A 20,265-nucleotide genomic window follows, 5' to 3' on the forward strand; every position below is an offset into this window, starting at 1 on the left:
GCTTGGGATTCATCCAGCCTGACATTTCACATAATGTACTCTGCATAGAAGTTAAATAAACAGAGTGACAATATATAGCCTTGTCTTACTCTTTTCCCAATTTTGAACAAGTCAGTTGTTCCATGTCCAGTTCCAGCTGTTTACTGCTTGACCCATGTATAGATTTCTCAGGAGACAGGTAAGGTGGTCTGGTATTTCCCTGTCTTTAAGAATTTTCCACAATTTGTTGTGATCCACACAGTCCAAGGCTTTAGCATAGTCAGTGAAGAGGAAGTAGGTGTTTTTTCTGGAATTCTCTTGCTTTTACCAGGATCCATCAAATGTTGGCAATTTGATCTCTGGTTCCTCTGTCTCTTTGAAGCCCAGATTGTACATCTGGAAGTTTGTGGTTCACATACTGCCTAAACCTAACTTGAAGGATTTTGAGCATAACCTTGCTAGCATATGAAATGAGTGCAATTGTACGGTAGTTTAAACATGTTTGGCATTGCCCTTCTTTGGGATTGGAATGAAAACTGAACTCTTCCAGTCCCATGGCCACTGATGAGTTTTCTAAATTTGCTGACAATATTGAGTTTAGCACTTTAAAAGCATCATCTTTTAGGATTTTGAATCTCTCAGCTGGAATTCCATTACTTCCACTAGCTTTGCTTGTAGTAATGCTTCCTAAGGCCCACTTGACTTCACACTCCAGGATGTCTGGCTCTAGGTGAGTGACTACCTAGAACATGATGAAGAACACCATGGAAAAGCAGAGTGTAAGAGTTAGATAAACGTCACAGACATTGAAAGAGGGGAGGTGTGATTCTGATTGGAAAGTGTGTTGTTGATTGTTTTCTTCTTAGTCAATGAGAAGGATGGCCTCGGAAAAGTAGTAGCTTCTATTAGAATACCTGTCAAATAATATCAAATTCTAGAAGAATTGAATTTAAAAGGTTGGTACAGATTAAGATTCTTGACTTTTAAGGCAGAAACATTTATGTTAAAGTACTAGGCCTGACTGTGCTGTGCTTTGTTGCTCAGTCGTGTCCGACTCTTTGTGACCCTATGGACTGTAGCCCATCAAGCTCCTCTGTCTATGGGGATTCTCCAGGCAAAAATACTGGAGTGGATTGCCATGCCCTCCTCCAGGGAATCTTCCTGACCCAGGGATCGAACTCAGGTTTCCTGCATTGCAGGCAGATTCTTTACTGTTTGAGCCACCAGGGAAGTTCTAGTCCTGACAATTGTTAGCTATGTGACTTGAGCTCTTTTTCCTGCATCATTAAAGTTGGTGAACCTATTGTATGAAACTTGATGGGGAATAAATGAGGTATAGCATGTAAACATATAAAGAGTAAATTCTCAGTTAGTATTTTCTATGATGAGGGACAGCATTGCCTTTTTCTGGTTACGAGTTTAGGTTGTGACAGCAGATGTCTTTAACTTGGTATCTTCTCAGCAGTGTACAGTCTACATTCAATGAACTCATCTTTTAATAGGAATCAGATTAGTATATATTTAATAAGGATGCTCTGAAAAGAAAAGCATGTGAAATTATTTAGTACAGTGCCTGGTGAAGAAGAGGTACTTAATAAGTGCAAAAATGTTAGCTTTTATGCTTAATAATAAATAAAAGTAATTAGTGATACAAGGCAGAATCAAGAATAGTAATTTTATTTGGACTCCTTAGTTATGTTTCATCAGCCTATAAGCTGGCTTTAACTAAGGTAAGTATTAGAATTCATTTTTTAACACAGCAAATTTACTTAATTATCCTTTTGACTTTTAGTTCATTGGAAATCCTGGGATTCAGAAGTGTGGATTAAAAGTAATATCGTCTATAATACATTTTCCTGATGCATTAGAGGTATTATCCCTGGAAGGTGCTATTGATTCGGTGCTTCATACACTGCAGATGTATCCAGATGACCAAGGTTGGTACAACTGAAGTCAGGATTTAGATTTTTATAGGCCTTTAGCTATTAGTTGAACATGTTTAATTTTTTTCTTTTGTTTTGAGATTTAAAACAGTACATTTTATTCATTTTTTTCTTTTATTTTTCTAGAAATTCAGTGTCTGGGTTTAAGTCTTATAGGATGTTTGATTACAAAGAAGAATTTATGCATGGGAACTGGGCATCTGTTGGCAAAAATTCTGATTTCCACCCTACAACGATTTAAGGATATTGGTGAAGTACAGATAAAAGTATGTGCATTATCTTGAAGGGAATCGAGATCTTGTACAGATTTCTCTTTCAGAGCAGCTGGTGTAACTCCTACTTAGCATTAATGGGTATTTTCTAGTTAATTGAAAGCCGTTTATCATTTCATAGTGTTTTTATTATAGTAGATGAAGAGAACTGGGTTGAATTTCAAAATATCGTATGTTTCATTACTAAATCTCTCAAATTAGTACGTTTGTCTTTTCTGTGAAAAAGCAGAGCATATGCTAAAGAAATTTCAGCTAGCTGAGCTTTATTTTCTTTGTTGTTGTTCAGTTACTCAGTCATGTCCAACTCTTTGTGACCCCATGGACTTGGACTGAAGCACACCAGGCTTTCTAGTCCCTCACTATCTGTTGGAGTTTGCCCAAACTCAGGCCCATTGAGTCAGTGATGCCATCCAACCATCTCGTCTTCTGTCACGCCCTCTCCTCCTGCCCTCAATCTTTCCCACCATCAGGGTCTTTTCCAATGAGTCAGCTCTTTGCATCAGGTGGTCAAAGTATTGGAGCTTCAGCTTCAGCATCAGCCCTTCCAATGAATATTCAGGGCTGATTCCTTTAGGATTGACTGGTTTGATCCCCTTCCTGTCCAAGGTACTTTTATTTGCTTAGATTTTAGATAAATAAAAATTACAATTATTATGAAGTTTGTCATTCCCTTTGTTTTATTTGAGCTGCTTGCTTAGTAATTTTTCCCCTTAATTTTGTTCTTGCATTGAAACAATATTTTAAATGTTCTTCATGAAGCAAAATTTAAAATGCAATCTATATTAGCTGTCTATGAGGAATCCAAGATATTGGTTTAGGATTAATTCAGGGAAGATGAAGTAAATTGTTTCAGAGTACTTTTATTTTAGTGTTAACAAAACACAAGTTTTTTTTTTTTTTTTTTTTAAAGAATTTCTACCTTTGTTGTAGTGTTTTTGGTAATGAAGTTTACAACTTTCATAAACCATACTCAGCAAATATTTTCAAAAATGACAGTATTGGCCAGGAGTGAAAATGTCTAAGCTCTGATCTTTGCACAAATATTATTAGTAAATGGGAAAATGCATGTAAGATTTTAAATTATAAAGTGCTGAACATATAGCATTCTTAGATTAGAACCAACAATGGGCTTTATATATCTGCTTTCTGTAATGTGCCTGAAGCTAGGTTGACTAAAGCCAAGACAGAATTGATTGTAAGTAATCTGAGGTAAATTATTTTGTGCAGGTATGAAACTCTCACTCAGTATTTATTCATCTAGGTATAAATTTTAAGATTTTTATGTAGAGATTGTAAGCTGTTGACCAGTGGGCTAAATTTTGCCTGCCAACATACTTTATTTGACCAGTTCAGTGCTTGTAAGTTTTTGAGTTTGAATTGTATGCCTTGTCTGTGTGTGTATTGTCTGCTTTGCTGCTGCATTCATTTGTTTGCAAGGACTTCTGCTCTAGAGGTGGGTGGACCACATGCCCCTCAGACTGCTTCTCTTGTCAAATATTAGGAAGCATTTATAGAAACTTAGCATCTTAAGAGCTCAAAATAATAATTTTTAACATTTAGATGATCTCATTAATATATTTTGGAAAGATAAACATTTTAAAAGTAAAACTGATCTTTGGTGAATGTACCCAAGGTATATAATAGGCAAGTCTGAAGTTCATTCTTTCTTTAAAACATCGCATAAATAGAGCCTAGACAACTTTTTGAGTGGTCCTAAAAAGTAATGGTGTATCCGATCAGTTCCTTATAAATGATTTGCTAAAAGGATGTAAACCTCAGAGTGTCTTTAGAGCTTTTCTAAAATGTTCTCAAGATGAACACAGTCTAGGAGCTCACATCTGTCTGAGATTAAAATTTCAGAAGATAGCACAAAAAATTGTTGGGGGAATTGCTAGGCTCTGTATAGAACCTGATCCGCAGTCTTGTATTAAAGGACTCGAGTCACTGATTTATTTGGGTTTGTGGCACTGCTGAGTCTGCTGTCTAATCCTGATTAATATCTAGCTTCCAATCTGTAGGTATGGCTTTAGGCAAGGAATATTTAAAAGCCAAATTTTGGTAAATTAGGTGTTTTAGGTTTTTTTCCTGTTTGGCTAGACGAAAGTTTAGCATCTTATTCTCTGTGTGCATCTTCTTATTTCTTAGTAATGAGAGAGCAAGGTGTATTTATTACATTGTTTCAAAGTTTACAGCTTTAAAGTACAAGCCCAATAAATGTATCTACTTAGCTAAGTGAACACCTCAAGTTTTAAGTACTGTATACAGTCTCTCTTTTATATCATTTGTTTATTCTTTTTTGTCCATAGTTACCTTGTTATTATTAATTTTGGTCACACTTTCAGGGATTTCAGACAGTCTTGACGATGCTGGAATTGTCAGTGTCCTTTTCCAAGCTACTGGTGCATTACTCCTTTGATTCAGTAATATTCCATCAGTTGTCCTCCAGTATCACGGAGCAAAAGGATCAACAGGTACAATGTTTTTTAACCTGTATTCTAACTGTTACACATTTCGCTGACTCTAATCCTCATTTCCATTCTTTTTAGTTTCTAAACCTTTGTTGCAAGTGCTTTGCAAAATTGGCCATTGATAATGAGTTAAAAAGTGTGATGCTGGAGAAAGCATGTGATCAGAATAACAGCATCATGGTTGAATGCCTGCTTCTGTTGGGAGCAGATGCCAATCGAGCAAAAGAAGCAACTTCTTTGATTTGTCAGGTAAATATTCAAAGATTCACTTTTGTCTTCTTTTCTATGACCCTGCTATTGTATAGCTCTTACCTACATCATATGATTCTTCATTACAGAATCAGTTTTTGGCCCAATTGCTTGTAATTTGTAGTAGGGTTTAGATTCATAGAGTTTCAGAAATAGGGTATTTCTTTAGGTATTATCTTCTAATCATTCCCTTTACATGTTTACCTGCTTTGTTGAGATGATAAATAACCTTTAAACGTGTCTCCTACTGTGCATCTCTGTGTGAATCACTCTCCAGGAACACACCACACAGTTATGTTTTGTTTCGATTCACCTTTTAAGTATTTTCTTTCTGTTTTCAACTTCTCTGTCTAGAAAGTTCTGCCTTCAGGGCTACCACAGGTGGCCTCGTGGCCTGTGCACTGTGCACTTTGGGGCCTGTTCACATTGACAGCCCTTCTATGGGCCATCCTGCAGTAGAGTGGCACTGTGGTCGTGCCTTCCTTCTCTCCCTTCCCTTATGCACTGTGCAAACACATCTATCTAATTCTTCTGCTCTGCCTTCAAAATATAAACCAAATTATTTGTCCTCAATAAAGCTCTTCCCACACTTCCTGACCTCCATACAAAATAAAGATTTACTTGCTGTGTAAATCCATGACAATTTTTGTACACTTTTTTATAGTTTGTGAGTTGTATGAAGGTAGAGATGTACAGTGTTCATCTGTGTATCATTCAGAATATCTAACTCACTGTTGTACATACAGTAGGAATTCAATTAAGTATCAGAGTACATTACATGTCATTTCCAGTTTGTCTTCACTGTATAAATTTTAGTTTGCAGTAGTATTCAGGTAGCCCTATGTATATTTTCTAAATAATAATATTTCCAACAAAGCAATTATGTAGTGATTTAATATCCCTTATTGACTGGGTGAAGCATAGCAGGAATCAAGATTGCCGGGAGAAATATCAATAAACTCAGATATGCAGATGACACCACCCTGATGGCAGAAAGCAAAGAAGAACTAAAGAGCCTTTTGATGAAAGTGAAAGAGGAGAGTGAAAAAATTGGCTTAAAACTCAACATTCAGAAAACTAAGATTATGGCATCTAGCCCATCACTTCATGACGAATAGATGGGGAAACAATGGAAACAGTGAGAGACTTTATTTTTTGGGGCTCCAAAATCACTGCAGATGGTGACTGCAGCCATGAAATTAAAAGATGCTTGCTCCTTGGAAGAAAGCTATGATCAACCTAGACGGCATATTAAAAAGCAGAGACATTACTTTGCCAACAAAGGTCTGTCTAGTCAAAGGCATGGTTTTTCCAGTAGTCATGTATAGATGTGAGAGTTGGACTATAAAGAAAGCTGAGCACCAAAGAATTGATGCATTTGAACTGTGATGTTGGAGAAGACTCTTGAGAGTCCCTTGGACTTCAAGGAGATCCAACCAGTCCATCCTAAAGGATATCAGTCCTGAATATTCAGTAGAAGGACTGATGCTGAAGCTGAAACTCCAATACTTTGGCCACCTGATGCAAAGAGCTGACTCATTGGAAAAGACCCTGATGCTGGGAAAGATTGAAGGTGGGAGAGGAAGGGGACAACAGAGGATGAGATGGTTGGATGGCATCACTGACTCAATGGACACAAGTTTGAGTAAGCTCTGGGAGTTGGTAATAGGGAAGCCTGGTGTGCTGCAGTCCATGGGGTTGCCAAGAGTCGGACACGACCGAGTGACTGAACTGAACTGAACTCAATATGCATTATTAAATAACCAACAGAGTGCTGTATTATTCAATAACTTACTTCTAAAGCCTCACTTTATTTAATTTTCTGCTCACCTATGGGTTCAAATCAATTTGTCAACCATAAGATTAAGGTAGTACTACTTAGCAATCTACATAAAAAGAAATTGAACCTGTAACTCATTTTCATGCACAGTTAAGTTATTCATTAAAACCAAATACATAATCAAATTATTTAAATTTAGTCAAATTTCATCTTAGCAGGCAACATGAAAATAGTTGCTTCTCTGTTATTAAAAGTAATTGAATCATTTCCTTCAATAATGTAATGTTTTTATTGTATTTCTTTTGTGTGATCTTCAGATCATTGTGTTAATGTTACTTGGATATGCCAGAGAACTGAAAGGGAGCTTCCTCCAGGTCTTTCTTAGAGAAACAACACACCTAAAAGCCCTTAAGTACAGTTACTCTACATTCTGCACAGGGACTGCTTTCTACTTTTCTCTCAATTTATTCAAATCTTTCTGCACAGAAGGTTTTTATTTTCTTCTTCCCAAGTTCTTTTGAACTTAATGTGCTTATTTATATATTTTCTTCTTAAAACAAAATCAGATCTTTAAATGTAAAGAATTTATCCTGGTTGTCAGAGATTATTTATATCTAACAAATAGTAAACATTGATTTTTGTGGGTAGACTGTTTGAACATACCTTATTTTGTACAAAGTAGCATAGTAAAGACTTATCCAGGTACCAATGTTGCATTATTAAGGGCAGAGTTAATCTTATTAGGCTTTGGGAGGATTAATATTGGGTATGAAAATGCATGAATTAGAGACATGAAAATAAGACTTATCAGGTCATGGTGGGAAGCAAGTATAATGAATTCTGAATAAAAATAATAGCAGGCTCTTCTGTGGTATTCATTGCCACCTGGGCCCTGCTCTGAGTCCTTTACTTAGTAAAATCCTGACAACAACCTTAGGAGTACTCCTAGTATTTATCTTATTAGGCATGTGAGGAATTGTGGCACAGAAAGGTTAAGTAACTTGCCTGAGGACTAACTATAACTTTCAGGTAAGTAGCGGAAAATCTGCCTCCCTTGTGCCTACTTTAATCTCTTGTTTACATAACGGATTCATTATAGTGGTGGTGGTAGGGGAGAGCCTTGTACATTCACTCTTGAATGCTAGCTTAAAGTGCTTGGCTTTGATTGTGAGCTGCATTATTTATAAATTAGAGTATAAGAGAAAAGATGGGAAAAGATAGAAAGTTGCACTTTGATTATATATATTTGAATTGTCCCCATTTAAAATACAGAACTGTGTATGAAAGTGTTGACCTCTTAGTCATGTTCAACTCTTTGAGACCCCATGGACTGTAGCCCTCCAGGGCTACATGGAATTCTCCAGACAAGAATACTGGAGTTGGTTTCCATTTCCTTCTCCAGGGGATCTTCCCGATCTATGGCTCGAACCTTGGTCTCTGACATTGCAGGCAGATTCTTTTACTGTTTGAGCACCAGGGTATCTGAGCAGTATTTTTTTTTTTTTCCCTCTCATGAATTATTTTCCTAGTTTTATTTTATTTCTTCTATCTGGTATAAAAGACAAATATTTCTCTCTTCATGTCACCATAGGTGACCTGGGTTCGATCCCTGGGTTAGGAAGATCCCCTGGAGAAGGGAAAGGCGACCTACCCACTCCAGTATTCTGGCCTGGAGAATTCCATGGACTGTATAGTCCACGGGGTCACAAAGAATCGGATACAACTAAGTGACTTTCACTTCACTTTTCATGTCACCATATGTCAGAAATCATCTTGGATAGTTTGGGTCCCCCAAGGAGAATTCTGCTATAAAAATGTATTGAGCATCTTCTCTGTGGAAAGCACAGTGCTAGATAATTAGTAAAGAATATAAAAGGGGTGTCCTGCTTCAAGGTAGTTTCAAAGTGTCACTTGGGAGTTAAGGGAGTAAAACATAAATCACCTTAATAGAAGGTAGGCAATAAATACCATAATTTAGAGATAAAACTTTGTGGGACTCCAAGAGAAGGCATCTCTCCTTCCCTCCCTTCTTCCCTTCCTTTCTTCCTTTCAAATGTCCTGTGGGCCTTTAGTGGATTTTTTGTTATTTTTCAGTCACTAAGTTGTGTCTGACTCTCTACGACCCCATGGACTGTAGCCAGCCAGACTCCTGCGGATTTTAGTAGTTTGCTAAATTAAATATATTCTGTAGGCATTGTGCTAGGTTACAGAGGTACAAATTGAATTGCAGTAGCATCCATGCCTTTTATTCTAGTCATCAAACAGATAAACATGTCTGGTTCAGTGTGCTAAGTGCTGTGTTAAACAAAATGGGATGGACTCCCGAGGAGGAAGCGTGTGTAGCCTGGGAGGTTATAGCAAGGACTTAGTGCAAGAGACTTTAAAGCTATTCCTTCAAGAATGAATATTTTTTTTTTCCCCTGGATGAAGAACAAAATTAGACATTGAAGGCAATAGAAATAGCATAAATGAGGTTTGAAAAATTGCATGTTGTATTTGAGGGAGTGTCCTGGAGCAGAAAGGTTTTAGAAGATTTTAAAATAGTACAATGACTTGATTATATCTAGACTAGAAAAGTACTATAGTGGTTCTCGGGAGAACAGATTGAAGATGGGGTGTTCCTTAAAGGCTGGTGGGCATTTAGCTGGTTCCATCAAACCAGAGCACTGTCCCCTCAAACTTCTTGGACACATGTTCAGTTCAGTTCAGTCACTCAGTCGTGTCTGACTCTTGGTGACCCCATGGACTGCAGCTCGCAAGGCTTCCCTGTCCATCACTAACTCCCGGAGTTTGCTCAAACTCATGTACATTGAGTTGGTTATGCCATCCAAGTATCTCATCCTTTGTCATCCCCTTCTCTTCCCACCTTAAATCGTTCCCAGCATCAGGGTCTTTTCAAATGAGTCAGTTCTTTGCATCAGGTGGCCAAAGTATTGGAGTTTCAGCTTCAGCATCACTCCTTCCAATGAGTATTCAGGACTGATTTTCTTTAGGATTGACCCGTTGGATCTCCGTGCAGTACAAGGAACTTTCAAGAGTCTTCTTCAACACCACAGTTCAAAAGCATCAATTCTTTGGCATTCAGCTTTCTTTATAGTCCAACTCTCATATCCATACATGACTGCTGGAAAAACCACAGCTTTGACTAGATGGACCTTTGTTGGTAAAGTAATGTCTTTGCTTTTTAGTATGCTGTCTAGGTTGGTCATAGCTTTTCTTCCAAGGAGCAAGCATTTTTAAATTTCATGGCTGCAGTCACCATCTGCAGTAATTATGGAGCCCCCAAATGTGTTTGGACACACATTAATTCTGAAGAATTCAGAAATTTCCCTCAACCAACTTTTCCCCCTGACCTGGTACCCTGAATATTAAGATCTTTCCTTTTATTTATTTAGACTTTTAATGATATATTTCATTTAATCAATATTTTCAAAATATTATTAAATGAGTTTGTGATATATCCAAAATATTCAACATGTAATCAGTATAAGGATTATTAATGAGATATTTAATATTTTAAAATACCAGGCCTTCAAACCTGTGTTTGAAGTATTTTACTCACTGGAGTAAAATATTCCAGTGAGTATTTTACTCTTATAGCTCATTTGACACTTACAGCAAATTTCAAGTTGCTTAATAGACCACATTGGGCTTCCTTGGTGGCTCAGACTGTGAAGAATCTGCCTGCAGTGTGGGAGACCTGGGTTCGATCCCTGGTTTGGGAAGATCCTCTGGAGAAGGGCATGGCAATCCACTCCAGTATTCTTGCTGGAGAATTCGCATGGACAGGGAAGCCTGGCGGGCTACAGTCTATGGGGTCGCAAAGAGTCTGACACAACTGAGCAACTAGGCACACAGAGACCACATTGGATGGTGCCAGTCTCTAGGTCCCACCACTGGCTTCTCTTGTAGTTAGAGGGATGGGAAGAGACAGGTTTTGGCCCACAGGAACCATCACCTCTGATTAATCTCTGCTCCTTCCTTAAAAAAAAAATTACTTTTTAAACTAATTTTTATTTTTTTAAGCTTTATTATAGAAAATTTTAATCATACACCAAAGTGGAAGGAGTAGTGTAATAAATCCCTACGAATCTATCAGTTATCTTCAAGAATTATCAATACATGTCTAATCTCGTCTGTATCATTCTCACGTCCCTTCTCCATGTTTTTTTTTAATATGGTAGATTCTTTTTAGTTATTTAAGTATTATAGCAATATGTACAGTCAATACCAAACTCCCTAATTATCCCTCCTTCCCAGGTAACTGTAAATTTATTCTCTAAGTCTATGAGTCTGTTTCTGTTTTGTAAATAAGTTCATTTGTATTATTTTTTGGGGATTCTGCATATAATGATATTATACAATATTTCTCTTTCTCTGTCCAACTTCCTTCAGTCTCTATGACAGTCTCTAGGTCCATTCATGTCACTGCAAATGGCATTATTTTGTTCTTTTTAATGGCTGAGCAATATTCCAATGTATATATGTACCACAGCTTCTTTATCCACTTTTCTGTTGATTGACATTTATGTTGCTTCCATGTCTTGACTACTGTAAACAGTGCTGTGATGAACTTTGGGGTGCATATATCCTTTTGGACCATGTTTTTCTCTGGGTTTATGCCTAGGAGTGGGATTGCAGGATCATATGGTAGCTCTATTTTTAGATTTTAAGGAACCTCTATACTATTTTCCACAGTGCCTGCACCAATTTACATTCCCACCAACAGTGTAAGAGGGTTCCCTTCTCTCCATACTCTCTCCAGCATTTATTGTTTGTGTATTAAAAAAAAAATATATATATATATATATATATATATATTTATTTATTTATTTATTTTTGGCTGCCTTTGTTGCTGCACATAGGCTTTCTCTAGTTGCAGCAAGTGGTGGCTACTCTCTGGTTGTGGTGTGTGGACTTATTGTAGTGGTGGCCTCTTTTGTTGCAGAGCATGAGCTCTAGGGCATGTAGGCTTTAGTAGTTGGGGTGCATGGGCTTAGTTGCAAGGCATGTGGAATCTTCTGGACCAGGAATCAAACCCACATCCCTTACCTTGGCAGGTGAATTCCTAACCACTGAACCCCTTAACCACCATGGAAGTCATCTTCTGTGGATTTTTGATGATAGCCATTCTGGCCTTTGTGAGGTGATACCTCATTGTAGTTTTGCTTTGCATTTCTATATTAGTTTAACAAACTGAACATCTTTTCATGTATCTCTTGACTGTCTGTATGTTTTCATTGGAGAAGTGTCTATTTAGGTCTTCTGCTCATTTTTCTAAAATTTACAAAAACAGCTCATGAAGCTTAATATTATCAAAACAAACCACTCAGTTAAAAAATAGGCAGAAAACCTAAATAGATATATATTTCTTTTTTAAATCATTAATATTAGGTTGTGAAAGGACCACAAGCTTTGGAATCTGCAAATGTGATTTCAAATCCAAGTGTATTATTAAGTAGCTCTAAGATTTTGGACAAATCACATATTTTTCCTAAATATTCATCTATAAAATGGGAGTAATACTTTTTATGGCATAGGGTTTTTAAAAAATAGTTGGAGATCATGTGTTTACAGAAGGTAGCACAGTACCTGACATCCTAATTTTGTTACTTATGATTTCATTCTTGTAGTTGCTAACGTTAGATTCCATTGCCTTTCAGAAGCTTTAGCCGGGGTTGGGCCAGTGTGCTGTGCTGCAGGTTGCTAAGGCTTCTCTCGTCTTACTGTGGTCACTCTAGTTTTTGTAGCAGTTACCATGTTAACCCACCTTGAGGACATGCTCTGAAAGCATAACTTTCAGGGTGAGGTAGAAAACTGAGAGACAATATATATCTTTGTAGAAATTCAAATTCTTGTCCTGGATATCCAGTGAATGATGACTGTCCTTTGCATGTGACACTGGTGAATTTAATAATATTTATACACACACTTAGTTATTCTATGTCACAAATGAAGGGAAGGCATTTGCCAAGTAAATGAAGTAGCATTTGCTATGTTAAGGTATCAGTTTCCCAGATATGGTCCAATAAACAAACAAGTCCAGAAAGTGTGAGAAATGTGTAAATTGATGGAGCCTCAGGTATTTTGACTTCAAGCCTGTGAGTTTTACTTCGTATCATGTTGTCTTTTTCATGGTAACGGGCTCTCACATGGCAGATTTAATTTATGCTGCTCTGATACTTACAGTGCTAATCTTACTTTATTTTCCTAATTTACTTCAAGAATGAGTTTTGCCTTATTTTGTTTGATTCTAAATTTAAAGACCAGAAATCAAAGAAGAACTATAAAGCCTCTTGATGAAAGTGAAAAAGGAGAGTGAAAAAGCTGGCTTAAAAGTCAACTTTCAAAAAACTAAGATCATGGTAACTAGTCTCATCACTTCATGGCAAATAGATGGGGAAACAATGGAAACAGTGACAGACTTTCTTTTCTTGGGCTCCAAGATCACCACGGATGGTGATTGCAGCCATGAAATTAAAAGATGCTTGCTCCTTGGAAGAAAAGCTATAACCAACCTAGACAGCATATTAAAAAGCAGAGACATTACTTTACCAACAAAGGTCCATAAAGTCAAAGCTGTGGTCTTTCCAGTAGTCATGTATGGATGTGAGAGTTGGACCATAAAGAAAGCTGAGCGCTGAAGAATTGCTGCTTTTGATCTGTGGTGTTGGAGAAGATTCTTGAGAGACCCTTGGACAGCATGGAGATCAAACTAGTCAATCCTAAAGGAAATCAGTCCTGAATATTCATTGGAAGGACTGATGCTGAAGCTCCAGTACTCTGGCTACCTGAGTGAAGAACTGATTCATTGGAAAAGACCCTGATGCTGGGAAAAATTATAGACAGTGGAGAAGGGGTTAACAGAGGATGAGATGGTTGGATGGCAACACCAGCTCAATGTACATGAATTTGAGCAAGCTCCGGGAGTTGGTGATGGACAGGGAAGCTTGGCGTCAATGGGGTTGCAAAGAGTCAGACACAACTGAGCAACTGAACTGAAAATTTAATGATGTAGGAGAAAGTCACACAAAGTTTGATTACCAGTATTATAAAGGAAACATGATTTTTTAAAAAAAATATATGCTTACCTTCTCTTTTTCTTTAATAGGTATGTGAGAAAGCAAGCAGTCCCAAACTGGTAGAATTGTTACTGAATAGTGGATCTCGTGAGCAGGATGTTCGGAAAGCTCTGACAATCAGCATTGGGAAAGGCAACAGCCAAATAATCAGCTTACTCTTGAGGAGGCTTGCCCTGGATCTGGCCAATAATAGCATCTGTCTTGGAGGATTTTGTATGGGAAAAATTGACCCTTCCTGGCTTGGTCCTTTATTTCCAGATAAGACATCTTATTTAAGAAAAGAGACAAGTAAGGATTTCCAAGCAACTTTTATAGAAGGCTTAATTTTAGTAGTATTTTTAAACATCACTAATCTTTTAGTTTTCATTCCATTTGGTGCAACTTAAGTCAAAAATATTGTGAAGGCTTGGCTTTTTTTCTTTTTGATCATGAAACGCTTGAAATTGACATTATATTTAAGTTCCTTATGACCCAGCAAATTCATATTTTATAAAGATAAATCATAACTGAGATCTTTCTGTGAGGTTACTTTTCTTTGTTAAGTATTTTAGTTTTTATTATAAAATAATCTATGTGCCTTTAAAAATAGAAAAACTTAACATAAGGAAGAAAATAACAGTAACTTACCTGTTTTACCTGTAGGTAATCAATGTAGATTATTTTTTTCTGTGAACTTGCTATACACTTGCATATGAATTAAAATATATATGTAGAAATATACATATGTATTTTGCATTTTCAAGTTAGTATACTTTGCATTTTACTTAAGGATGTGTTTTCTAATTAATATAGGTCTTGTATGTAGTAAATATGTTAGTTATCATTAGTATCTATACTACTAAGTCACTTCAGTCGTGTCCGACTCTGCGTGACCCTGTAGACGGCAGCCCACCAGGCTCCCCCGTCCCTGGGATTCTCCAGGCAAGAGTACTGGAGTGGGGTGCCATTGCCTTCTCCTAGTATCTATACTAGTGCATTTCAGATAGACAAATTTGGTTATAAATTATGTTGATAAGCATAAATGGAAACAGACATGTCACACATTATTGATATAAATTCAAATTGTCCTTTTGGAAGGAAAATTTGGCAATATCCGTTAGTGTTATGGGGCTTCCCTGGTGGCTCAGATGGTAAAGAATCCACCTGCAATGCAGAAGACCCAAGTTTGAGTCCTGAATTGAGTCCCTGGAGAAGAAAATGGTTACCTACTCCAGTATTCTTGCCTGGAGAATTCCATGGATGGAGGGGGTGGCATCACAGACTTAATGGACATGAGTTTGAGCAAACTATAGGACATAGTGAAGGACAGGGAAGTGTGGCGTGCTGCAGTTCAAGGGGTCACAAAAAGTCTGACATGACCTAGTGACTGAACAACATTAATATTTTAAATGTACATCCATGTACTTTAATAAAGTACATGTAATTTTTTTTTAATTGACATTTTAGCAATCAGTGAACTAAAATGGACTGGAATGGGTGAATTTAATTTAGATAACCATTATACCTACTACTGTGGGCAAGAATCCGTAGAAGAAACAGAGTAGCCCTCAAAGTCAATGAAAGTTCAAAATGCAGTACTTGGGTGCAATTTCAAAAATGACAGAATGATCTCTGTTCATTTCTGAGGCAAACCATTCAGTTTCAGTCCAGTTGCTCAGTAGTGCCTGACTCTTTGCGACCCCATGGACTGTAGCATGCCAGGCCTCCCTGTCCATCACCAACTCCCGGAGTTTACTCAAACTCACGTCCATTGTGTCAGCGATGCCGTCAACCATCTCATCCTCTGTCGTCCCCTTTTCCTCCCAACTTCAATCTTTCCCCAATCAGGGTCCTTTCCAGCGAGTCAGTTTTACACATCGGGTGGCCAAAGTATTGGAGCTTCAGCTTCAGCATCAGTCCTTCCAATGAATATTCAGGAGTGATTTCCTTTAGGATGGACTGGTTGGATCTCTTTGCTGTCCAGACCATTCAATAGCACGGTAATCACAGTAATCACAGCAAATCATTCAGTATCACAGTAATCTAAGTCTATGCCCCAAACACCAGTGCAGAAGAAGCTAAAGTTGAATGGTTCAATGAAAACCTACAAGACCTTCTAGAACTAATACCAAAAAAAGATATCTTTTTAATCATAGGGGAATGGAATGCAAAAGTAGAAAGTCAAGAGATTCCTGGAGTAACAGGCAAGTTTAGTGTTGTAGTACAAAATGAAGCAGGGCAAAGGCTAACAGAGGCTTGCCAAGAGAACATACGGGTCATAGCAGACTCCTTTTCCAACAGCGCAAGAGATGACTCTACACATGGACATCACCAGATGGTCAATACTGAAATCCGACTGATAATACTCTTTGCAGCTAAAGGTGGAGAAGCTCTATATTATCAGGAAAAACAAGACTGAGAACTGACTGTGGCTCATATGTTGAACTCCTTATTGCCAAACTTGAACCTAAATTGAAGAAAGAGGGGAAACCACTAGGCCATTCAGATATGACCTAGATCAAATACCTTACAGTTATACAGTGGAAGTGACAAATAGATTCAAAGGATAAGATCTGATAAACAGAGTGCCTGAAGAAGTACACACAGATTTGTAACATTTTACAGGAGGTAGTGATCAAAACTATCCTCAAGAAAAAGAAATACAACAATGATTGTCTAAGGAGGCCTTACAAACAGCTGTGAAAAGAAGATAAGTGAAAGGCAAAGGAGACAAAGAAAGATATACCCATGTGAATGCAGAGTTCCAAAGACTAGCAAAAAGAGATAAGAAAGCCTTCCTCCATGATCAGTGCAAAGAAATAAGGAAAACAACAGAATGGGAAAGACTAGAGATCTCTTCAAGAAAATTAGAGATACCAAGGGAACATTTCATGCAAAGATGGGCACAATAAACGACAGAAATGGTATTGACCTACAGAAGCAGAAGATATTAAGAAGAGGTGGCAAGAATACACAGAACTAGGAAAAAAAAAAAAAAGAAAGATCTTAATGACCCAGATAACCACAATGGTGTGATCACTCACCTAGAGCCAGACATCTTGGAGTACGAAATCAAGTGGGCCTTAAGAAGCATCACTATGAACAAAACTAGTGGAGGTGATGAAAATCCCGCTGAACTATTTCAAATCCTAAAAGAAGATGTTGTGAAAGTGCTTCACTCAATATGCCATCAAGTTTGGAAAACTCAGCAGTGGCCACAGGACTGAAAAAGGTCAGTTTTCTTTCCAATCCCAAAGAAGGGCAATGCCAAAGAATGTTCCAGCTACTGCGCAATTGCACTCATTTCACTTGCTAGCAATGTAGCAGGTGAAATTCTCCAAGCTAGACTTCAAAAGTACATGAACAGAGAACTTCCAGATGTTCAAGCTGGATTTGGAAAAGGCAGAGGCACCAGAGATCAAATTGCCAGCATCCATTGGATCATAAAAATGCAAGAGAATTCCAGAAAAACATTTACTTCTGCATCATTGAATACATGAAAGCCTTTGACTGTGTGGATGACAATAAACTGTGGAAAATTCTTCAAGAGATAGCAATACCAGACCACCTTACCTGCCTCCTGGAAATCTGTATTCAGGTAAAGAAGCAACAGTTAGAATTGGAAATGAAACAATGGACTGGTTCCAAATTGGGAAAGGAGTATGTCAAGGCTGTATATTGTCACCCTGCTTATTTAACTTATATGCAGAGTACATCATGTGAAATTCTAGGCTTGTTGAAGCACATGCTGGAATCAAGATCGCCAGAAGAAATATCCATACTCTCAGATACAGAGAGGACACCACCTTTATGGCAGAAAGCAAAGAGAAACTAAAGAGCCTCTTGATGAAGGTGAAAAAGGAGAGTGTAAAAGCTGGCCTAGGACTCAGCATTCAGAATACAAAGATCATGGCATCCAGTTCCATCACTTCACGGCAAAAAATGGCAGAACAGTGGAAACAGTGGCAGACTTTATTTTCTTGGGCTCCAAGATCACTGCAGATGGTGGTTGCAGCCATGAAATTAAAAGATGCTTGCTCCTTGGAAGAAAAGCTGTGATAAAGCTAGACAGAATATTAAACAAGAAGCAGAGACATTACTTTCCAACAGAAGTCTGTTAGTCAAAGCTATGGTTTTTCCGTAGCCAAGGATGTGAAATTTGGACCATTAAAGAAGGCTGAGTGTCAAAGAATCGATGCTCTTGAACTGTGTTGTTGGAGAAGACTCTTGAGTGCATGGAGATCAAACCAGTCAATCCTAAAGGAAATCAGTCTTGAATATTCACTGGAAGGACTGATTATGAAGCTCCAATACTTTGCCCACCTAGAGCGAAAAGGTGACTCATTAGAAAAGCCCCTGTTGCTGTGAAAGACTGGGCAGGAGGAGAAGGGGACGACAGAGGACGAGATGGTTGAATGGCATTACCGACTCAACAGACAGGAATTTGAGCAAGGTCCGGGAGATGGTGAAGAATAGGGAAGCCTGGCCTGCTGCAGTCCATGGAGTTGCAAAGAGAGGGACACGGCTGAGTGACTGAACAACAACAAATGTACTTTTATCAAATAATGTAGTGCTAAAAATCCATGATACAGCATTCTTAAAATGTTCAAGGATGCACATTAAATATTGTTCATAATGACAAAAAATTAGGGAAAAAATCTAAATATTTCCCAAAGAAACTATTCAAATTAATAATAAATTGATGTATTCATACAGTATAATGCTCTGCAATCACTGAGAGAAAAGCACCTTGCAAATCCAAATGTCCACAGATAGAATGTCTTCTTAAGGGGAAAAAAATGCAGAGAATAGTGTTTTTTTTTTTTTTTTTTTTTTTTGTTTTTAATTAGTAATATTGGTGAAAACACAGTTGGGATATTGTAGCCATAAATTTTGAATATGAGAATAGTATGTCCGGAAAAAAATTCTCTGATTGCCTTTGGGGACCTTGGGAACTAATGAGAAATGATTAGATTCCATGTTTTGTCACTTCAGCCAGTCTCATGCCAACAACCTGCTTAACTTTAATCTTTGTTTTCTAATGGTAAGAAATTGAGGACCCTTTGAAGATATGAAGGGAGATTTACATTCACTGTATTCTTTTGGTTCTGTATGAAATTTTTTACAAGTACTGACAAGTCTTTTCTAATATTGCAGGGCATAGCCTTAATTTTTTTGACAGGTGCTCTGAGTAAAAAACATTTTGAATTCAAAGCTTTAAAGTATTTTCCAGGTAGTACTTGACTGAATTATGTACACATGTTGTAATGTGAGCCATAAGAGTAATATTTGAAGAAAATTTCCAGGATATATTTAGGACAATGAGAACTGTGTCAACTTATTTATTCATTATAGCACTTAATATAAAATTCAGTAAAATAGCAAGTTAATTTTGAAATTTTATCAGATTTCTTAGTAGAATGAATCACTTTTCAAATAGTTTATAAAAATAAGAATATCATTTATTATCTTCTGTGTCCTAAGAGAAGGAAATGGCAACCCACTCCAGTGTTCTTGCCTGGAGAATCCCAGGGACGGGGGAGCCTGGTGGGCTGCCGTCTATGGGGGTCGCACAGAGTTGGACACGACTGAAGTGACTTAGCAGCAGCAGCAGTGTCCTAAGTATTATTCTAAACACTTTATGTGCATCATTTTCTTTAACTTTTTCTGTAATCCTGTGCTGTGTGTACTGTTGTCTTCACTTCCCAGTTAGGACACTGACACTCAGGCAGCTTGTACAACTTGCAAGTAACTTGAACACAGGCCTGTCAGGCTGCAACGTCGAGGCCCCTTCAAGAGTCAAGTTAGTTTTATAATGGTTCAGTTTTGTCACCTACATGAAAGCTTTGTGTAGATTTTTATGACTTTTAAAAAATTTAAGTTTATTACCTGTTACTTTATAGAATGTTATGGTTGTAAAGTGACTTGAAAGTAAGAATAAAAATTTCTCTTAACAGTATGAAACTATATAAGGAACTTTGATATGTTTATATTTGTGTAATTACTGACTTCTAAGAAGTTGTTGATATATCTTTATTTTTAGATGTAGGATCCACCCTGGCAAGGATGGTGCTCAGATATCAGATGAAAAGTTCTGTGGAGGAAGAAGCTGGCTCAGGCAGCAATGGGAATTTTTCAGAAGAAATGGTTGATAAATTTGATGAATGGACCTTCGTTCCTGAGTCTTACATTGACAGTGTGTTTGGTCAAAGTGATGACCTGGATAGTGAAGGTGACTATTTCAAACCAGTTGTTCCCTTTATGCTCTAATATATGTGTGTATATACACACACACACACACTCTGGCATGGAACAATGGAAATTGAGACAAAAACCTGATTTACTTCATTTAGAAAAACTTGAGGAAAACTCTATTCACTACTTAATGCTTACTGTTTCTTAACCATTAGTTGAGGCAGTGAAGAAAATATATCTCTGCACTTTGAAGTGTTATTGTACTCCCCCAAATCAGTGAATGGTGGCTATTGCAGTGAAAACATGGACTCAGACTTG

The 20,265-nt window shown here is 37.5% G+C and overlaps 1 protein-coding gene across 3 annotated transcripts in view; it reads left to right on the plus strand.

Annotated features, from left to right (window-relative positions):
* The window catches only part of LRRK2 (leucine rich repeat kinase 2), a 206,443-nt gene that overhangs the window by 60,083 nt on the left and 126,095 nt on the right, over positions 1–20,265 (plus strand). For all 3 annotated transcript variants that reach the window (XM_055580817.1, XM_055580809.1, XM_055580824.1), the window contains exons 15-20: positions 1,772–1,916; positions 2,049–2,188; positions 4,537–4,665; positions 4,741–4,911; positions 13,803–14,061; positions 19,796–19,984. In XM_055580817.1, the coding sequence (XP_055436792.1) occupies positions 1,772–1,916; positions 2,049–2,188; positions 4,537–4,665; positions 4,741–4,911; positions 13,803–14,061; positions 19,796–19,984 (1,033 nt within the window). The remainder of the gene's footprint in view (positions 1–1,771; positions 1,917–2,048; positions 2,189–4,536; positions 4,666–4,740; positions 4,912–13,802; positions 14,062–19,795; positions 19,985–20,265) is intronic.

This window comes from Bubalus kerabau, chromosome 1 (assembly GCF_029407905.1).
Source record: "Bubalus kerabau isolate K-KA32 ecotype Philippines breed swamp buffalo chromosome 1, PCC_UOA_SB_1v2, whole genome shotgun sequence".
NCBI lineage: Eukaryota > Metazoa > Chordata > Mammalia > Artiodactyla > Bovidae > Bubalus > Bubalus kerabau.